We start from the raw sequence: 15,000 nt of genomic DNA, 5'->3' as shown, positions 1-15,000 counted from the left end.
ACCCCATCCTCCTCCTCCTCGTCCTCAAGACCCCCTCCCCCTCCCCGCACCCCTACCTTCTCCTCCATATTACCGAATCACGAATTCATTTTCGTTGCTCCTCTGAATCTCGCTTTTCTTTTTTTACTTCTTTTTCATTTTTTTGTTCATTTGATTTTTCCTTTTTTTTTTTCCTCTGTGTTCCTTGTTTTGTTTTGTTTTGTTTTGTTTCGCTTTTCTTTCGTTTCGTTTCTTTCGATTCAAAGTTCGAAATTCATCGAACGATCGACACTACGTTGTATTATTATACGAATGTGATATATCCGCGTGTAAGAGTTTTTAATTTAAAAGAAAGAAAAGAAATGAAAAAGAAAGAAAGAAAGAAAGAAAGAGAGAGAGAACAAGAAAGAGAGATAGATATAAATGGATGAAGAAATAAAATATCTTAAGTATTTGTAAATCATTATAGGATACGTAAGGTCATAAGGTAATTAAGGTCATATTCGTCATACGACTGCTCCTCTTCTTTTTCTTTTTCGTCACTTCTTTGAGAAATCGATTCTTTAATATTATGCGGACCGTTAAGAAAAAAAAAGAAAAGAAAGGAAATCTCTTAATCTTGAAGTATTATAATCTGCGAAAATGTAAAGAATTATTGGCTTGGAATTGATCGCAGTGGTATAATCGATTTTTATAATCGGCTGATAACCTTTCTCTGATTGGACCCCGTTTAAAAGAACTTTGGGCCCATCTAGTAACTTTCGATCCAGCTAAGAGAATTTTTGAACGAACTTTTGTGACTTTTGATCCATCTAAATAAATTTTTACTGACCCACCTAAGGGAGCCTTAGGTCCATTAAAAAACTTTTGGGCCCGTCTAGTAACTTTAGATTCACCCAAGAAAACTTTTGACCGAAGTATTGATTTGTGATCCATCTAAACAAATTTTTACTGACCCACCTAAGAGAATCTTAGGACCATCTAAAAATTTTTGGGCCCGTCTAGTAACTTTAGATTCACCCAAGAAAACTTTTGACCGAAGTATTGATTTGTGATCCATCTAAACAAATTTTTACTGACCCACCTAAGAGAATCTTAGGACCATCTAAAAATTTTTGGGTCCGTCTAGTAACTTTAGATTCACCCAAGAAAACTTTTGACCGAAGTATTGATTTGTGATCCATCTAAACAAATTTTTACTGACCCACCTAAGAGAATCTTAGGACCATCTAAAAATTTTTGGGCCCGTCTAGTAACTTTAGATTCACCCAAGAAAACTTTTGACCGAAATATTGATTTGTGATTCATCTAAACAAATTTTTACTGACCCACCTAAGAGAATCTTAGGACCATCTAAAAATTTTTGGGCCCGTCTAGTAACTTTAGATTCACCCAAGAAAACTTTTGACCGAAGTATTGATTTGTGATCCATCTAAACAAATTTTTACTGACCCACCTAAGAGAATCTTAGGACCATCTAAAAACTTTTGGGCCCTAGTAACTTTCGATTCACCCAAGAAAACTTTTGACCGAGCTATTGACTTTTGATGGATCTAAAAACATTTTATTGATCCATCTAATAGAAGCTTAGATCAATCTAGAAACTCATAATTCTTCTAGGAATTTATTGATCGATTTTAAAAAAAAACCTTCGACCTATCTAGTAACTTTTGATCCATCCACAAAATTCTTTTTCACCTCGTTGAAAGAACTTTTCGTTCGGTTGGAAATTTTTCATCCGCATAAAAATTATTGAACCATCTAAATAAAAATCTTAGGCCTTTCGAGGATCCTTCTGGGAATTTTTCGTTAACCTAAGAGAATCCATTGGGCCCATCTAGGTATTTTTGCCATAACCATTTATTTGATCTCTCTCTCTCTCTCTCTCTCTCTCTCTCTCTCTCAATATGTATATATATGTATATTTATACATTCATATTTTCTTTTTTTTTGCATTCTATCACTATACGTCGATCAATCTCTATATCTATTTTTATCTGAAAGAATATATATATATATATATATATATATATATATATATATATAAAATGAAGAATTCATGAAATACATATAAGAACAGCTTATGTACCAAAACTAGTATTGGGACCTTGACCTTCCTACTCGAATGAGCTCGAATACATACATACAACCATACATACGTGCCGCCGACGATGACGACCAGATGATAATAATAATTGGATTCCGTTCGTCTTCCATCTCTCTCTCTTTCTCTCTCTCTCTCTTTCTCTCTCTTTCCTTCTTGACGATCAAGGAGACCAGAAATTGGAACAAAGAGGCGTTTAGGTGTTTCTCAGTAGTCGAGACTACTACAGGGTGGGCCAAAAGTCTATATCACGTGGCTTCAAATTATTCTAAGATTTATCCAAAGTTTTTCATCGATCGGAAAAATATGTCTTTGATGATTTCGATGATTCGAAAAAAAAAAAAAAAAAAAAAAAAAGAGAAAAAAGGAATCAAAGAAAAGAAAGAAAAAAGGAAGAAAAATTCAAACAAATCGCCGTTCTTTCGGGCTCAATCGCAAATTTTCTTTTTTCTTTTTTTCCTTTTCTTCGATAGCAAAATTATCAATAGGCCGTGCGGAATGATTTAGGCTAGGGGGAAAAAAAAAGAAAAAAAAAAAAAAAAAGAAAATAAAAAATTGTTGATCGAGGTGATCTCGAAAATGTTCTAATTGATTTCTTTTCTTTTTTTTCTTTTTTCTTTCTTCTTTTTTTTTGTTCTTTTTTTTTTTTTTTTTTTTTTTTTTTCCCCCGATGGAAACAACTGGTATGTAAATGTATTTGGCCTAAACTATAGGGATACATTTTGGCGTCGGAGTTAATTTTAATCGAAACGAATAATCCTGATAGGGAATCAGAAAAGTGAGAAGGAAAGGATTAACGAAGAAAAGGATCAAAAAGCTACCCGACGGGATATAAATTTCTATATATATCTTATCGTTAGCTCACCGTCGTATCTTTTGACGTTTCATGTTAGTTACCAAAAAACTATCTTTTTTTTTTTTCTATTTCTTTTCTTTTTTTTTTTTTTTTTTTTTTTTGAAATAAATAATATCACAATGGAAAATGTCTACGACGTTTTCGATTTAAATGATATTTATTAAAACATAATCAACTATATCAGAATTTTTCGATATTATGATTACGTTAATAATTGATTGGGATTATAACGGAATGATGAATTTTTCATCGTACGATTTATACGTTGATTATGTTCTATTCTATAAAGGTGTCTTTTTTTATCAAAAAGCGATTAATAATTTTTATCGATTGTGTTCGTTATCGTGACGTCATGGTTTTTTTTCTTTTCTTTTCTTTTTTCTCTTTTTTTTCTTTTTTTTTCTTTCGATTACATCGCAAGAAAATTTTTTTTATAAATTATCAACAAACCCCCTTTGTTGTTAGATTTCTCTTGTAATTCTTCCATACTCCTCTTTCTTCTTTTCTCGTTCTTTTATATTTCTTCAAAAAAAAAAAAAAATAAAAATAAAAAAAGAAAAAAAAAATAAAACTTTTACAATTATCGTCTCTCGATTAATATTAATTATTTATACTGATCAATGTTTCATCGATTTAATTTTATTTAGATTCGTTTTTATATAAAATAAATCGATGTAATTTAATGTCTCTCTCTCTCTCTCTCTCTTTCTTTTCTTCTTCACGATCCATCACAATAATCATGAAGTAAAAAAAAAAAAAATCAAATCCATAAAATATATCAAATTGGAAAATTTCATTGTCGCAAATATCGATGCAAACGTTAAATTTTTTTTTCCTTATCTCTCTCTTCAAAGATCATTTTTTTTTTTTTTTTTTTAATAAACATTGGATCACTATGATCAATGTTATAACAATTTATAATTATACTTTAGATTCGTACTTACAACATGAATCGTTGTAATTGGACATTAATGATATAGGAAAAAACAAACCCACCCGCCCTCCTGCCCTCGCCCCCCCCCCACCCCATGAATTCTCTCTTTCTTCGCGATCTCTCACAATAATCATTAAATATCCAAAATCCATAAAAATATATACAAAATTTGGATTTTTTCGTTATTTCCCCGCCCACCGCCTACCGCCCACCGCCCACCGCCCACCGCCCCCTCGCCTTCCCCCCAAATTAATTCTCTTTTTCTTCGCGATCCCTCACAATAATCATTAAATATCCAAAATCCATAAAAATATATACAAAATTTGGATTTTTTCGTTATTTCCCCGCCCACCGCCTACCGCCCACCACCCACCGCCCACCGCCCCCTCGCCTTCTCCCCAATTAATTCTCTTTTTCTTCGCGATCCCTCACAATAATCATTAAATATCCAAAATCCATAAAAATATATACGAAATTTGGATTTTTTCGTTATTTCCCCGCCCACCGCCTACCGCCCACCGCCCACCGCCCACCGCCCCCTCGCCTTCTCCCCAATTAATTCTCTTTTTCTTCGCGATCCCTCACAATAATCATTAAATATCGAAAATCCATAAAAATATATACGAAATTTGGATTTTTTTGTTATTCCCCCGCCCACCCCCTCCCATGAATTCTCTCTTTCTTCGTGATCTCTCACAATAATCATTAAATCTCTAAAATCCATAAAAATATATACGAAACTTTGATTTTTTTCGTTGTTCCACCAAATATAAACTCTCATCGTATGAGAATCGAGTGCCGATCAACTGGTAAACGATTCAAAATGAGACGGAAACATTTTCTCTCCTCTCTCTCTCTCTCTCTCTTACTCTCTCACTCATTCTATCCTTACCACGGTACCTTTTGGGTCCGTGGCAAATCGTCGAGTGGTCCCACCCCCTTTTTCTTTTTTTTCCCTTCTTTCTTTCTTTCTTTCTTTCTTTCTTTCTTTCTTTCTTTCTTCAAACTCGGACCCGCCTGTCCTATATTTCTTTACTACATCCGAGAATTCCAGTGTCCGTGGTTCTCTTTACGTTTCTCCTTTTTAAGGGTAACTCCCATCTCATTCTCCCTCTCTCTCTCTCTCTCTCTCACTCTCATTCTCTCTCTCTCTCTGTCTCTCTCTCTCTCTCTCTCTTTCGCTCTTGCGTCTCACACGCGTGAACACCACGTAAGCCTTTCTATTAATGATTTTTACGGGCCAACCTCCCGCTTCCTTCTTTTTCCTTCGAGACGAGAATGAAGAAGAAAGGTTGCTGCCGATGCCTCGAGGCATTTCGACGCAAAAAAGAAAAAAAAAAAGAAGAAGAAGAAAAAAAAAAGAAGAAGAAAAAGAAAGAAAATAAAATCGAAAGAGAAGAAATGAGGAAGGTAAAAAAAAAAAATAAGAGAGAGAGAGAGAAGAAGAGAAACAAAATGTCCAAAGAGAAAGGAAGTGGTAGAAGAAAGTAGTGAGAGAGAGAGAGAGAGAGAGAGAGAGAGAGAGAGAGAGATGAAGAGATGAAGAGATTTGTTGTATGTAAGAGTTTGAATTTTAACACTGTGAGACTATGGAAGGAGATCATCTCTAATTGCTCTGTTATTAATAAAATAATTCCTGTTATTAACTTGACAAATGCAGAAAGAGATAGATAGATATATAGATAGATAGATAGACAGAGAGAGAGATAGAGAGAGAGAGAGAGAGAGAGAGAGAGAGAGAGAGAATGACAGCTCTCTTATCTGGAAAACAAAACGAAACAAAACAAAAAATAAAGAAAAACAATTATTGTTCGTTTGATGTTGGGTTGAAGGGATGGGGGGTGGGGTGGGGAAGGGTTTGTATTGAAGGGTTGAAAAAGAGGTCAAAAATAAGAATCACGATAACGGCAACAGCGATTAAAACAAGGAAAAAAAAAAAAAAGAAACAAAGACAAAAGGAAAGGAAAAGAAAAAGATTTAACGACTATCATTCGCTCGTTTCACTGGTAGCTTCTGGGGTTTTTTTCTTGTTTTTTCTTTTTTTCTTTTCTTTTTTTTTTTTTTGTTCACACGAAGTAAGTGGCCCAAGAAACGAAGACGAACACTTTCTGACTTGCTTGCTATCTTTTTTTTTTCTCTCTCTCTCTCTCTCTCTCTTTTATTCTTTTTTTTTTTTTTTTTTTTTCCTTTTTCTTTCTTTTCTCTTTGCTTTTTCCTTACGAGTTAATAATATTGGACAGGTTGATGAATAGTTTAGAGAAAAAAAAAAAAAAAAAAAAAAAAAGAAGAAAAAAAAATTGTTGCTTTGCGTCTTATTGATTATACGTATTAGAGGTTTGGATATCGTGTAATCATTCGGATGTATTTTATTTACTTCGGGAGTGTGATACATATATATATATATATATATATATATATATATAGATATAAATATGTATGTGTAAATATGTATATATATATATATATACATATAAGATGCCTGAGGAAATTGTCGAGGAAGTGTGTCGATATTATATTGATTAGGTTTTTTGGATTAACGGTCCAGTCCGACCGGATCTCCTATCCGATCCGATCCGATCCGATCCGATTCTCTACTGTATACCTTCGAGCTATCACGCGAGCCATTCCTTCATTTGATTTTCTTCGGTCGAATCTTTTGTATTTTTCTTTTCTCTCTCTCTCTCTCTCTCTCTCTCTCTCTCTCCCTCTCCCTTTTTTTTCTCTTTTTTTCCTTTTCTCTTCTTTTCTTCATTCGAACCTGCCTCGGTCCGCGGAACGGACCTGCGGAATTGGGCAGCAGCAGCTTCAGGGCTGCATTGGGCTGCTGTGTTAAATGAGAAGGGGACAGGGGGGATGAGGGAGAAGGGTGGCATGAGGGAAGGGGAGGTGGAGGGTTGGAGGTGAGGAGTGGGATAATTATTACTCTTGTCAAACGATACGTCGAAGAGCAAACAAACGATGAGGATTTCGTAAAAGGGTGTTACGTGTTATTGCTGTGGTTGAATCTAATTATTGCCTTTTGTTTCACGATCGATTAGGGTGCGATTATTTTATTGAGACGTTTGACGCGATAAGGATTACATCTTTTTTTCTTTTTTTGTCCTTCTTTTTTTCTTTCTTTCTTTCTTTCTTTCTCTCATTCTTTCGTACGATCAGGTTATATGCCACGTGCCAAAGATCGGTCCGGATTTTTTTTTTTTGTTTTTTTGTTTTCATTACCTTCGATCGATCGATCATGGCGTACATTTGAACGATCGATGAATACATTTTTTTTTCAGATAACGTTTCTTATCTAACGACAGATATATTAATCATAGATCGACGGAAGAATTTTGAGAAGTTGTTCGATCGATCGAACGAATGGATTGAATTCGTTCGATCAATTCGATAAATCATTTTGATAAACTCGAACAAATTCAATATTTATATTCTTTTGTTTTTTTTTTTTTTTTTTTTTTTTAATATATCTTTTCAATTCTTTTCTTCTTTCAGACGTTACGGGACGAAATGCGGCGGATGCCTTCAAGGTATCGGACCACAGGACCTAGTCAGGAAGGCAAGGGACAAGGTTTTCCACCTGAATTGCTTCACCTGCGTGGTCTGTCGAAAGAAGATGAGCACCGGAGAGGAACTTTACATTCTGGACGACAACAAATTCGTTTGCAAGCAAGATTACATGTCCGGGAAATCGATCCCAGATACTCATCACGTTCATGGCCATCACGGTAAGTTTTTCATTCATTTTGACAAATTTCTTTTTTTTTTTTTTCTTTTTCTCGTCATTATTGGTCCAGTTTCATTTCTTTTCTCTTCTTTTCTTTCTTTTTTTTTTTCTTCTTTTTTATTTCATTTTATTTCATTTTATTTCAATTAACACGTTGTCCCAATTCATTCTCGATTTCTTTCGACAATCGATCGGACTTTTCTTTTCTCTTTTCTTTTCTTTCTTTCTTTCTTTCTTTCTTTCTTTCTTTCTTTTCGATAAAATCATTCGATCGGCATTTTGCGATTTCTCTTCTCTTTTTTTTCTTTCTTCCTTTTCTCTGCCCTTTTCGTCGTAATTAAATTAATTAATTAATACACAAATCGATCCGTCGAATGATTAATAAAATATATAGATAAAAAAAAAAAAAAAAAGAGAGAGAGAGAAAAAAAAAAGATTTACGACAATTATTATTTTTTCTTTTTTTTTTTTTTTTTTTTTTTTTTGCGCGTTTATTCAATGATTAACATAATGATAATAGTTCGTGAATCGATTCAATGATCGTAATCATCGTCGAAAGATATTTGTTCGTTGGTCGCGATAGAAGAACAAAAACAAAAACAAAAACAAAAACGAAAACGAAAACAAAAAGAAAAAGAGAAAAGGCAAAGAAAAAAATGGCGGACATTTGAATGGAACGATAAATCGTTCTTCGACGATTTCTATATTGGATTTAATCGATCATTCCCAAGAGAAAAACAGAAAAAAAGAAAAGAAATAAAAAAAAGAAAAAACGGACAACAAATAAGACGAGTCCAAATCGTAAAAAAGTTAAAAAAGAAAAGAAAAAGAAAAAGAAAAAGAAAAGAAAAAAGAGGACGTTATCGTCGATGAGAACGCAGATTGAAGATTAACGTAGATCCAAAATATCTAATTATTTCTAATGATCTTTAATGAATTATAAATCGATAATTCGTATTATCGAAAAGATAATACGTATCATCAATAAATTCGTATCTATTTCGTGTAACAGAGATCGAAGGTCACGTGAAGATTCGTTCTGTCCTTCGTACCTTCTCGCTCCCCCCCTCCGCTCCCCCAACCCCCCAACTTCCCAGCCTCTTCACCTCATCTGCCAATCGGTCCCTGGATTGACCCCCGTCCCCCTCTTACCATCCTCATGCCCATCAAAATCTTTCCTTCGACGACGGCGCCCTTCTGTTCTGATGGCCCTTTGTATTTCTCTCTCTCTCTCTCTCTCTCTCTCTCTCTCTCTCTTTCTCTGGTGAAGTGCGGGACGAAAAGTATGAAAAAAGAGAAAAGAGAAAACAGAAGAAAAGAAAAAAAAAAAAAGAAGAAGAAAAAGTATTAAAAAGAAAATGGAAAATAATGGAAAAAAGAGAGAGAGAGAGAGAGAGAGAGAGAGAGAAAGAAAAAAATTAAGGGGAAGAAAAAAAAGAAAAACAGAAAACAGAAACAAAAAAAAAAAAAAAAAAGAAAGAAAAAGAAAAAAAGAAACAAGTTTGCGGTTTCGGTGTCGGCATCGTAGCGACAAAAGGCTGCCCCTGCTTAACGACCTTTCGGTTTTCGTTTCACGGCTTATATGTACGAGAACGAGCAGCTCCTCGTGAAACCGAGACGGCCCTAACCCTCTCCCTTTTCCCCGCTTGTACCCTCTCCCCCCACCCTTAAACTCTCTCTCTCTCTCTCTCTCTCTCTTTCTCTCTTACATATATCGAGTCTCATACACGCATCGTGTTTTCACAGCTTGCCGCTGACACAGGGCTGAAACCCTGGCTTTCGACTACCCTTCCCTCTCTAAACCCCCTCTCCACCCCCCTTAACCTTCCTCAACTCCTCCCCAATCCCCCCTGACCCCCCACACTCTTCCCGACCCTTCTTCTCTTCTACCCGTTCAAAGAGAAAGAGAGAGAGAGAGAGAGAGAAAGAGAACGATACTGACTCCGTAAAATCCCTGGCGTTGGGCGCGTTGAACTGTGACCCCTTTTCTCGAAGCCCCCTCCTGCCCCCTCCTCTCCAACCCCCCCACCCACCCCTCTTTCCACAACCACTGCCGTCCCCCTTCACAGCTTCCACCACCCCTTTAAAAAAATAACTCTCTGTCTCTCGACTTTTCGCTTGGATTTTCGAGGTCTTTTTTCTGTTTTTTTTTTTTTTTTTTCTTTTTTTTTTTTTCTTCCTTCTTTTTTACTCTGTTCTATTCTGTTCTGTTCTGTTCTGTTCTGTTCTGTTCTTTTCTGTTCTGTTTTGTTCCGTATTAAATCGGTAGGTGAGAGAAATTTTCTTTTTTTTCTTTTTTTTTTTTTTTTTTTTTTTTTGTCGGATTTTAAGTCGGGTTTGTTTCTATCGGTGGATTGATCGAATTTGATTCTGTTTGGCCAATTAAATCGAAATTTGAACGTTTAATTTGAATTTTCTTATGATTTATTATGTATTAATTATGTGCGCTTTGCTTTTGCGTATATTATTTCACGCATCGACGATCACTACGATCGAATTTATTAGGAGCGAATAATTTTTCTTTTTTCTTTTTTTTTTTTTTTTTTTTTTTTTTTTTGTTTAAATTACTGGATGATGAATATTATTGAAAACTTTTCGACTGGCAAATGTTATTGTTAAAAGAATTTTTTAAACTAACTTATATCGTTGTTAATAATAATAATAATAATAATAATAATAATATTAGTCGAGAGTTAAGTTGTACATTACTTTTACATGGAAAAAAATAAATATTTAATCAAACTATATTGGTGTTAATCGAAATTAAGAAAAAGTTAGGTTATCCATTGATCGCGTTATATTATAATTTGTATCCGCCATTTTTAAAAACAAAAGATAAAAAAAGGATTAATCAAACCTAACCTAAAATCGATTGTCGATCAAAATCAATTGTTAGGTTATGCGTCCGCCATTTTGAGAAATTCCATGACAAAATGTATTAATTAAACTCAATTTACGTATATCGACGTCAATTAAACTCGAAAGTTAAGTTATAATGTCAGACATTTTATTAAAGATAAAAGAAATTTCTAATGTCAGATGTTTCAATGCTTGAATGAGCTATTTAAGTTGAAAAAAGAAACAAAATTAAACAAACAAACAAATGAAAAAAAAAATAAAATTAAACATAAAAAAATACAAAAACAAGGATAGATGTAATAGGAATTGATAACAATAATACGGTTCGGATCGTTCACGACAGAATCGTCCAACCTGTCGGCAGGAGGAGACTCACTGATGGGTTCCGGATCGGAAGACGAGGACGAGGACGGTAGTGCGCACCATCATCATCATGGGGGTGTAGGCGGTACACATCTAGGTTCACACAATATGGGTCCTGGTGGTCCAGGTGACCAAAATGTTGGACATACTGGTGATCTACAACTTGTGACTGATCCTTGCAAACAGGAGGACTCTGAGGATCAAGGTAAAGAATTAATTTTATTTCCTTTTATCTGTTTAATCCCAGGTCCAATAGTTCTTGTTATTTTTAATTTTATTTCGAGATTATGTGTATCAATTATCATTAGGAATTTATTAGATAGGGATTCATTAAATACGTAAAACAAAACCGATCTGTTTCTCTCGAGATATCGCGCGAATCAAATTATTATATTTGATTTTATATTTTGGACGAAATAAAAAAATCCCTATAAAAATTATTAAAAAAAAAAAAAAAAAAAAAGTAAAACTATCAAACTTCCAATAACTGCAAGTCATTATAATTTCTATTTCGCGGATCGATTAACGTCTCAATCGGACGAGAAAGATATATCTAACAAAAAAAAAAAAAAAAAAAAAGAAAAAAAGGAAAAAAAAAATATTCTATGCCCGAATATTCTCACCCCAATTCCGAAGGACGTTCAAGGGTGGTCTCTCGATGCTTGCTTCTTTCTTTCGACGAGCTTACAAAAGCTCACACGCAGGTCTTCGAACCATTATTCGTTCGCGTTGCTTTCATCGTGAACACAACAATGAGAACACGAGTGACATACATAGATACACATAGACACATAAATATACATAGAAAGAAGACCATACATAAGTATGAAAGAAAGAGAAAAAGTAGAGGGTACTTTTAAGGGTTGGAGGAGGGAGGGAGGGAGGGAGGGAGTGGGGCTTGAGGGGTGAGCGGGGGGAGGGGGTGTGACCATACTCGATCGTAGTGACACTGTCCAAACATTTTCTTTGTCCCGTGGTTAAGACCTTTACCATAGTATATAGATTACAAACTAGTGCGAGAGAGACAGAGGTTACTAGAGACAGATAGTTAGATAGATAGAGATAGAGAGACTCTCCGTTGCTATATATATATATATATAGCAACAGCTTATAGAGTAGGTATGGCTTTCATAACATTCACCATAATCCAATGGGGTTTCCGAAAGGGATTTGCTTTTAGATTGCAATCCCTTACTCCCCCCATACTAACCTCCCCCCTTCCGCCCTGACCTGCCCCTCCCTGTATAATACATTTTATCTGTTATCGTCTAATTCTTCCATCGAATAGTTCGTCGATCTCGTAAGAATTAAAATGATTTTTTTTTCTCTCTACCCCCTACCCCCTACCCCCTTAACCCTTATCCCCCCTTACCACATATCCAACCTATTCTTCCTGAAAAATTTCAAAGGTTCCCTGGATGGTGACCCAGAAACGAGAGACAGTCAAACGGAAAACAAGAGTCCTGATGGTGGTGCAGGTGGTGGTAGTGGGGATGGCGGTGCGGGATCGAAAAGACGAGGTCCCAGAACAACCATCAAAGCTAAACAATTGGAGATATTGAAGAACGCTTTCTCATCTACGCCGAAACCTACAAGGCATATCAGAGAACAATTGGCCAAGGAAACTGGATTGCCCATGAGAGTCATACAGGTTCTTACAATTACATATATATATATATATATATATATATATATATATATATATATACATATTCTTTTGTTTTTCTTTCTCTCTCTCTCTCTCTTTCTCTCTCTCTCTCTCTCTCTCTTTTTTTTTTCCTCTTGTTTCCACCTACACCCTCACCAACACCACCACCCGCCACCTGACCCCCACATTCTCCCTCAGACAACCATCTGTCGAATGAAATTTTATGGTTACGTTGGGACACATCGAAATTTTTCGAATTTCATCGTGAAAATTGTTCCCTAAGATTTCGAACAGATTTTTGATTGATATTTATTATATGATTTTTTTGTTTTTTTTTTTTTTGTTGAAATCAAAAAAGAAAAAGTTATGTGGAATTGTTCGAAAATTAAAGAAACAAAATACAAAATTGAAAAGGAATAAGAAGAAGAAAAAAAAAGACATCACGGAGGATTTCAAATTTCTTATTCGAAATTCGTGGAAATTATTCAGATACATTGTCGTGATAGAAATTTTTTGAGAATGTTCATTGATAGTTGGTTCTTAAAATAATGATTAGAAAAGATTCACGTTAAGAACTGTATAATTCAGCCTATTATTACTTTTTTTCTTTTTTTTTTTTTTTTTTCATTTCTTATGCAAATAAAATTGAACAAACGTGAAGGAGGAACACTTCTTAAGATCTTAAATCATTAAAAATAATGAATGGAACGTTGAACGAAGATCGTTCCGTCGGTCGCGATCTTATGTGAAAACGAAATTGTAAGAAATTCGAGAAATTGACAATGAAACCCGCATTATTTGGATTCCATAAGAAAATCCTTAAATTGAAGATAAAGCGAACGTAAGGAAAATTCTTCGTTGGAATCATTGAAGTAGTATTTCATCATTGGATTCTAAATTCGAAAGAGAATTTATTGAGTTGCTTCTGTAACGAAGCGATCGGCAGGTTGACAATCAAGTCAAAATTGATTACAGTGATAAACGTGTGTTTATGTATGTATGTGTGTACGTGTGTGTGTGTGTGTGTGTGTGCGTACGTGTGTGGGTATATTCCGTTAAATGGTTTCATTCGACAAGAGAACAATGTGCGGAGTAGACGTTAACGAACGAAATGGCACGATAATATGTGCCATACTAATAGTAAGTGGGATCACGTGGATGCCCTTTCTCTCTCTCTCTCTCTCTCTCTCTCTCTTTCTGAAAGTCTTCGACAATATATTCAATTTAGCCAAGGATCGATACCGTGATTGATAATCGTACGTAGAAACTAACAGGTACGATATACTCGTTAGAAAAAGAAATTGGTTCATACGATTGACCTTGAAAATGTTCCGCGAAATTTGATCGAAGATCGTCGTACAAAGTGAACGAGATCCTCGCGTCACCTCGATCGTCACGGGAACGCAAAAGTCTGTCGAGGAAGAAGAAGAAGAAGAAGAAGAAGAAGAAGAAGAAAAAAACCAAGAAAGAAAGAAAGAAAGAGAGAGAGAGAGAGAGAAAAAAAAAGAAAAAAGAAAAGATTAGACTCGCGCACCTTTCTAAAATTCAAAAATTTCAAATCTTCTTTTGATCAATTCATTGATACTCGTATTGATAATAATTAGAAATTATAAATGATTTAGTTCGAACAACTGTTCACGTCAGAATTGTACGTTCTAATGTTAAGAATGAGAGAGAGAGGGAGAGCGTGAGAGAGAGAGAGAGAGGGAGAGAGAGAGAGAGAGAGAGAGAGAGAGATATTATGTTTTATTGTTCAGGTCTGGTTTCAAAACAAGAGGAGCAAAGAGAGAAGGTTGAAGCAATTAACGTCGATAGGTAGAAGCCCGTATTATGCTGGCTCGAGAAAGATCCGTGGTTTCCCATTGAATCTTAATCCAGCATTGGGCGGTGAGGATGGTCCACCACCTAGTTTCGCTTATTTCGGGGACAAATTTGAATTTGGTTATGGTAGTCCCGTTACGTTTCATCCGGAATTTTTTGGCGCCCATCCACCCCCACATCCCCATGGGCCACCTTTCGCTGGACCAGGTAATCCTGGTAAGAAACAAAAAATTTGTTAATAATATGTCATTCGATAATAATCTGTAAATTGATCTGTTATCGATGATTTGAATAAAAAAAAAAAAAAAAAAAAAAAAAAAAAAAAAAAAAAAGAAAAAGAAAATAATAATAATAATAAGAAGAATAATTTTTCTAATGTTCATTTAAAGAAAATTTGGAATATAAACAAATTATGTTTATAAATCTTATTAGAGAGTATTAATAATGATAATAATAAAATTGAGAGAAGCAGCCGGTTTCGGAGATGGCCGGGCGGATACGATCTTCTCTGAGCAGTACGTAATCTGTTCTTGACAGGTCTAGATCCAGCTAGTTTAGCGGGTATGGCAGCAGCAGTGGCGGTGACAGGGGAGTATCCACCTCCGGGTGCGGGAGGTGGTCCTCCGGAATTTCTAACAGGGCCCCCTGGGCAGGGGCCTCCTGCACCAACTGGTGGCAGCCCCGGAGAGTTCCTAGCACCTTCAGGTAAGAT

General features: G+C 35.2%; 1 protein-coding gene across 5 annotated transcripts in view; it reads left to right on the top strand.

Moving 5' to 3' along the window:
* The window catches only part of LOC124957350 (LIM/homeobox protein Lhx5), a 45,722-nt gene that overhangs the window by 28,503 nt on the left and 2,219 nt on the right, over nt 1-15,000 (top strand). For 3 of the 5 annotated variants that reach the window (XM_047514329.1, XM_047514328.1, XM_047514327.1), the window contains exons 4-8: nt 7,366-7,598; nt 10,800-11,024; nt 12,229-12,470; nt 14,225-14,504; nt 14,805-14,993. In XM_047514329.1, the coding sequence (XP_047370285.1) occupies nt 7,366-7,598; nt 10,800-11,024; nt 12,229-12,470; nt 14,225-14,504; nt 14,805-14,993 (1,169 nt within the window). The remainder of the gene's footprint in view (nt 1-7,365; nt 7,599-10,799; nt 11,025-12,228; nt 12,471-14,224; nt 14,505-14,804; nt 14,994-15,000) is intronic. The other 2 variants (XM_047514331.1, XM_047514330.1) reach the window with 2 other exon arrangements.

Source organism: Vespa velutina, chromosome 25 (assembly GCF_912470025.1).
Source record: "Vespa velutina chromosome 25, iVesVel2.1, whole genome shotgun sequence".
Classification (NCBI taxonomy): Eukaryota; Metazoa; Arthropoda; class Insecta; order Hymenoptera; family Vespidae; genus Vespa; species Vespa velutina.
This window is presented reverse-complemented; position numbering and strand designations above follow the sequence as displayed.